General features: G+C 42.4%; 1 protein-coding gene across 1 annotated transcript; it reads left to right on the top strand.

Annotated features, from left to right (window-relative positions):
• The first annotated feature begins 501 nt into the window (after nucleotides 1-501).
• Nucleotides 502-1872, top strand: LOC103698834 (probable carboxylesterase 15). Its single transcript, XM_008780887.4, has one exon. The coding sequence runs from the start codon at nucleotides 645-647 to the stop codon at nucleotides 1647-1649; it is 1005 nt and encodes a 334-aa protein (XP_008779109.2). The 5' UTR covers nucleotides 502-644; the 3' UTR covers nucleotides 1650-1872.
• Nucleotides 1873-7160: the final 5288 nt, after the last annotated feature.

The following is a 7160-nucleotide window of genomic DNA, read 5'->3' as shown; positions in this document are numbered from 1 at the left end:
TACAACTATGGGCACTTACTAGTTTAATAACTCTCCTTCTGCTTCCTCCTAATTTGTGCGTCATGATATGCAAAATAACTAGCATAGCATGTTTTAACGAATTATTTAATATATTAAGAATAATACTAGGAACCCAAATCTGATACCAAATAAGTACTTCATAACTAAGAGGCCACGTGGTAAAAAGGTGTTAGTACCGGTCACGATAATAGAGCCAAATGTTAAGTTCTTAATGTAAACGTCAATCTCCTCATGACCAATATTTTTAAAACCATAATGAATAGCCAATCAACAAGCTGTTCATTTCCCAGCGAATCAACTAGAGTAAGATGACGTAGGTGGTGAGGTGGCGGCTAGATAAGATGACGCAGGTGGTGAGGTAGCCGCTGGAGTAAGATTCTGCTTTCGTTGACGCAGGTGGCGGCTAGATGGTGGTCAACGATTTAAGCTTTCCAGCCAGCTTTCGTTGGTCAAGGATAACTCTCTCAAGTAACTGACCTGTTCGCAAAACACCATTACATAGACTTCTCTTCTGCTGAAATCTCTACCCATCATATTCCATCCCCTCAAACCCCGTCATAGTTCACCATCCGCCTTCATAGTTCCCACATAACAAAACCCCATCCATTACCACCACCACCACCATGTCATCCGCTCCTTCTCCTCCGCACGTGGTCGAGGATTGCCTCGGCGTCCTCCAAGTCCTCAGCGACGGATCCATCCTCCGATCCCCCAATCCCGTCATTCCCGTCCCCGTCCCCGTCCGCGACGACGGCACCGTTGTGTGGAAGGATGTCCAGTTCGACGCCGCACACGACCTCCACCTCCGCCTCTACAAACCCCGCAATCGCCTCCCCTCCGACGGCCTGAAGCTCCCTGTCTTCTACTACTTCCACGTAGGCGGCTTCTGTTTCGGCTCCTGCACCTGGTCCGCCAACCAGAACTGCTGCCTCCGCCTCGCCGCCGAGCTCCGCGCCGTCGTCGTCAACCCAGACTACCGCCTCGCCCCCGAGCACCGCCTCCCCGCCGCCATCGACGACGGCGCCTCTGCCGTGGAGTGGCTCCGCCGCCAGGCCGTCTCGCCCGACCAAGATCCCTGGCTCGCCGAAGCGGCCGACTTCGGCCGGGTGTTCATCTCCGGCGAATCCGCGGGTGGGAACATCGCCCACCACCTGGCCGTGCGGTTCGGTTCAGCGGCCGGCCGGGCGGAGCTGCATCCGGTCCAGATCCGCGGGTTCCTTCTGATTATGCCGTTCATTGGTGGGATCCAGCGCACGAGATCTGAGGCGCAGTGCCCGAAGGAGGCGTTCTTCAATTTGGAGGCGAACGACAGGTACTGGAGGCTGTCGCTGCCAGCCGGCGGGACCAGGGACCACCCACTGGCGAACCCGTTCGGACCGGAGAGCCCGAGCCTGGAGGCGGTCGAGGTGGAACCGGTGCTGGTGGTGGTGGCCGAGAACGACCTGCTGAGGGATCGGGGTGTGGACTACGCGAAGAGGTTTGAAGGTTGGGGGAAGCGGGTGAAGCTGGTGGAGTTCAAAGGGCAACAGCACGGATTTTTCTGTTTTGGCGCTTCGTCGGAGCCGGTCGATGAGTTGATGACGGTGATCAAGCGGTTTATGGACGAGGTCGGGACCGGATTAGGCTGAACCGGGATTGTCGGATGATTGCAAGCAGCGTAGCGGCCTTACTGATACTTGGAAGCTGAAGCGGGATAATGCGGTCCACGCTCAAATTTGATACAGCAATAAGGTGATGAGACCGTAAGCTATGTGACCTTTTTACAAGTTATATGATACATAACTATTGCATTCTCTGATAACAAGGAAATGAATTTGTAAACTCAACCCCTAATCTAAAAGTTATGGGAAGGTGACCTCGCAATCTCTCTCTTATCATCTGGTACAGGGGCACATGCATTGTATGTGTAAAACATTAAAAAAAAAAATCTCAATCTCCCCTAATTATTTTCCCTTATTTGTGATATAACTTATGTTATAAGTGGGGCATACCCTAAAAAGTAGTTACATATTTAATATAAAGAATAGTTGAGAAATCATTGCCATCACCTATCGACACAATCTATCTATGAGTGCTCTATGGATTTATCCAAATGGACAAAATATTTTCCACATAAAAGAATGGACATTCCTAAATGTTTGATATTTATTCCCAGCTTTGGGCAACGTACCTCAATGGCTACTGACAAATACAGTGACTTTGTAGAGTTTTTCCATTACTGAAGTAGGATCTTATACTCTTGCCCAAGTGTATCTGTTGGACATATTCTGCCGCTGTGCGGGTCATACCTTGCGGGGTCCCTGAGCAGCACAGGGAGGGTCACTGTTAGCATGTCCTGCCGCCTGCCAACGGCGATGGCTTGGTTAGTAGGTGGGTTATACCCGAGGGTCCCTGAACTCATGGCGAGGCTAGGTCGGAGTCCGGGGTGGGCGAGGCCAGGTCGGAGTCCGGGGTGGGCGAGGCCTGGTCGGAGTCGACTCGTGGCACTGCTTGTGGTGGGGTTTAAGGAAATAGAGTTGCGTCTTCACTAACACCGGTCGGTTTTGGTGTAATGGTAGCGCTTGATCCTGACAATTGGTATCAGAGCCAGAGGTCTCGAGTTCGAAACCCAGGCATCGCGTTGGGGGTGGAATGTTGGACATGTTCTGCCGCTGTGCGGGCCATACCTTGCGGGGTCCCTGTTGCCCAGTAGATACAACCCAAGAGTGGGGTGAATTGGGTCTTTTAAAACTTTTAACCTACTTCTGAAAGTTTTTGATTAATTATGCTAAGTTGTATGGATGCACAGTGAAAGTCAAACTTAGCAACAGTTTGATGTGTAGAATGTGACTTGATTGAATATGCTTGCAACTAAAGGATGCGCGGATAACCGTTAAGCAAGCAATCTATCTAAGTAAGTAAGTGAGTTAGTTAGACAATGACAAGAGGCATTACAAACACAACAAACATATAGTGGTTCGGTGCACCCCAGCACCTACATCCACTCCTCAAGACCTCTTGGGAATTTCACTATAATCCTACAGATTACAGCCGGTTGTTTTACAAGCTCACAACCCAACTTGTTGTTTTACGAGCGCACAACGAACTCGGTCGGTTTTCCCAGGCTCACCGACTAGAACCACCCCGATTGTTTTCCCGGGATCACAATCGAACCCTTACACGTTGGTTTTATCCTAGGCTCACCAACAAACCTAACACCGTTGGTTTTCCCTTTGGCTCACCAACAAACCTTAAGCCCTTGATTCAATCCCTTGATTGAATCAAGTTACAAGATATTAAAATAAAGGTTTAAAACAAATCAAAGCTTCTTAAACAAGCAAATATAACAATATAAACAAAGAGAGTAAAGAGAAGCCCTCAAACGAGATTTGAAGATGAAGGAGCTTGGCTTCTTCTTTACTTGACCCTCTTCTGATTTGGCACGAAGTAGAGGATTTCCGAGGCAGCACACGGATGAAGAGGAAGCTTTGGGATGCACTTGGATGCTCTTCTTCTCTCTATTTCACTTTGAGTGGCCCTTTTGTGCTTATGGGAGATTTTCCTTGTAATCTCTTTGAAATCTCTTTCCTAAATATTCTCTCCCACTTCCATGCCTTCTCCCCTAGCTCTCCTCTTGTTTTTATAGCTTTAGATGGCGTGGAAACAAGAATCTAGCCGTTAGAGACAAAAATAGAGCCGTTGGACACAGTCTGCACCTCCTGACAATATTACCGTTGGGATCGGAGTCGACTCGCACGATCAGGAGTCGACTCGCCTGTTGCAGGAGTCGACTCGTGCTTCACTGGAGACGACTCGGCCACTGTTCCAAATTTGAATTATTGTGCATCCTCGACTGGGAGTCGACTCGACTTAACCCGGAGTCGACTCGCCAACATCTGGAGCTGACTTGGCATTTTCGGAGTCGGCTCATCCCATGAATCCAGAGGACATACTTTTTGATTTTCTTCCTCGAGTCGACTCGGATTCTCTTGGAGTCGACTCGGCTCTCAGAGCCCGAAAACTGATCCTCTGTATTTTGGCTCGTCTGGTCTTGGAGTCGACTCGAACTGTTCCGGAGTCGACTCGACTCTCAGTTTCCGAAACACAGCCTTCTGCCATTTTGGTGTAGCGCTGCCTTGGAGTCGACTCGAGCTGTCTGGGAGTCGACTCGCCTCTCAGAGACGAAAATACCGTCTTCTGTCTTTGGCTCGTTCAGTCTTGGAGTCGACTCGAACTGTTCCGGAGTCGACTCGGCTCTCAGTATCCGAAAAACAGTCTTCTGTCTTTTTGGAGTAGCGCTGCCTTGGAGTCGACTCGAACTGTCTTGGAGTCGACTCGAGTCTCAGAGACAAAAACACTGTCTTCTGTCTTTTGGTGTAGCGCTGTCTCGGAGTCGACTCGGGCTTTGCGGGAGTCGACTCGGCACTCAGTGTCTGAAATTGGCTCTTTGACTTTTTGCCTTATATTTCTCTGGGAGTCGACTCTTGCTTCCTTAGGAGTCGACCTGCCAACCATTGGAGTCGACTCGAGTTCCTCAGGAGTCGACTCGGCTCTCAGGGTACAAAATAGCTTCTCTGTGTTTCTGCCTTGTTACTCCCTGGAGTCGACTCGTACTATCCAGGAGTCGACTCGAGGACTATTCTTTTGGATTTTTCTTTGAATTTGCTCTTCTAACTTGAGTCCTTTGAACTTGAAACTTGGGCCAATGAAGTGTAACTTTCTTCCAACTTTTCTTGAGAGCTTTGGAGGCCTTCTTGTGTTCTTCCAGCTTGCTATGTTCCTTGCAAAATGAATATTTTTCTCCTTGCAACACAAACATTAGTATTTATACTTCAAGGTTTTGTGATCATCAAAATCAATCCTTGGGTCATCAGTCTCCCCCTTTTTGATGATGACAAAACTTGGGGTATATGCAATATAAGATATATTGTGTTCTAGAAGTAATGCATAGCTAAGTTGCATGAAGTAAAAAGATATATATTTAAGAACATACTTCATGATAATGCTTTAGATTTAATCAGCTTAACACAATCAACATATTTCAATTTAAGCTGATTTGTATTCAATTCAAAACATAAAGCATTGAGCATATACTTAGATATTTCTCCCCCTTTTTGACAACATCAAAAAGATAGTGAAACATTAAGCACAAAGATAAGAATACTCAAATATTTCTTTCCCTTATTGTACTCTGATTTGCATGTCAAATTATTGCAAGGATATGAATCATAAAACTCAAGGCAATAATATTAGAATCAGATTAATGAGCATAAATCAGAGCCAATTAAGATAATTTCAGAGCAGAATACATCGAATGTGATTTCAAGAAGTTTTCTAATTTGATACCACAGATAGTTTTCTAATCAAGTATAGGTGGAATCTTCCTTAGGTTAATACAAGAAGTACCACAAATGATATTCAAGGAAACACATGAGTGGAAATCTAACCTCTCTTTAATAAGTATGAAAGCTTGTTCATTTAAGACCTTTTGCCCAATCTATTAAGTATTTTATCAACATGAGAGCAATTTAATTGATTTTCAGAGTAAAAGATCAAAACTTATATATTTGAAAGACATATCATCATGTTGGATCATTAATTCTTAATGACTTCAAGGTTCTTTTATGATAATAAGAGCATTGGGGCACAAATACCAAAATATGAATTCATGAAATTTATGATATATCTTAGAGCATACATAAAATGCAAAGCTTTGAAAGATCATTTAGAGTTCTTTTAAAGATTTTCTTTTATTCCCAAACAAAAATAAGCACAATTTGATACATAAAAAATATGAATTGGCACAAAATTGAAGTTCTAAAGAGCAAGCCAATTAGATCTCATTAGTGAATTTCAAAATAGATTTTCTAAGAGATACTCAAGAAAATTCAACACGTTATTCTCTCCCTTTTTCATTAAGTTAGAGGCTCTTAAGATCAACTGTTTGACTTGCAATTTGGTTCATGATGTATGCATAAGAAATATTAACCAAATAACAATCCTCAAGGTGTATCATAAAGATTTTCAGATTTAAATTTCAGATGATACATATTGGAGAGCATTAAGATCACTTTTCATTTAGTATTCTTCCTCTCTCCTTTAGTTATAGATTTATGCGATTAAGTTCCATAAGACCTCTCCTTCTGAAATTTTCTTTCTCCCCCTCAATTGATCATTCCATTTAAGAGTTTAGAATTTGAAGATAATGTTCAATAAAATTGTCAATCTCAAAAATATATTTTCTATAAGTTTCAGCTTATTTTCATAAGACTCAAGGTTTGAGATAAGACAACCTTTATAGAACTCATCTCAAGGTAATTAAAGCATGTCTTGCAATATAAGGAGGTTCATCAAAATCAATCCATAAAAATCAAGGTATGCTTCAAATTGAAGTAACTTTAGGATAAGATATCTAAAGCTCCCCCTCAAAAGATGCATACTTCTTTAATCATTCTTTTCTTTTGTTGAATTTCAGATTTTAATGTTAAACGTGAATAAACCTGAAACTTTATGATATCAAGAATGTAGAGTGATCTAGAATTATTCAAAATTTATAGTAATCACTCTTTCTAATCCTTTAAGAACAAGTTATGCTTTCTCCCAATCTTAGAGAAAAATGTATAGAAATATTAATCAGAAAATGATTCATTTGAAGCTCAGTTTCTTTCAAAGGCATTTACATTTTCTTTCTTTTAGAATCATTCGAGTGAGCTGAAAAATTTCTTGCTTTAAGATCATTCATTCTATTCTGTCTTTAATAATGTAGGAGAGAAAAACATATAGATGATCATTGAGATATATATATTTATAGAACTCAATTTCTTAATCACAGTTTTTCAGCAATGTATACATGAAGCCCAATAGTTTTTTTTTTAAATATCAAAATAAAATCATATATTTAAAAATATTTACTTGCAATCAAGATCATTGAAAGCCACATCACTTAGGCCAATATTAGTATACTTTGAAGATAAGAAATGATATGTTTCGGATGCGTATCGGAGCAATCAACCAAAGGCATCAAAATTAATTCTGTTTTTCTTTCATTAAGATTTTATTTAGAAATCATATGGAGTTTAAGCTTTTATACAAAATCAGATTCTGAATTACATAGGATTTTCAATTGAGGCTTTCAAAATCATAATTTGCGATATGTATCT

The sequence above is a fragment of the Phoenix dactylifera genome, unplaced genomic scaffold (genome assembly GCF_009389715.1).
Source record: "Phoenix dactylifera cultivar Barhee BC4 unplaced genomic scaffold, palm_55x_up_171113_PBpolish2nd_filt_p 000348F, whole genome shotgun sequence".
In the NCBI taxonomy this organism is placed as follows: Eukaryota; Viridiplantae; Streptophyta; class Magnoliopsida; order Arecales; family Arecaceae; genus Phoenix; species Phoenix dactylifera.
This window is presented reverse-complemented; position numbering and strand designations above follow the sequence as displayed.

Coding starts and splice junctions, on each gene's coding strand:
- LOC103698834 (XM_008780887.4), top strand. CDS start 645: ATGTCATCCGCTCCTTCTCCTCCGCACGTGGTCGAGGATTGCCTCGGC.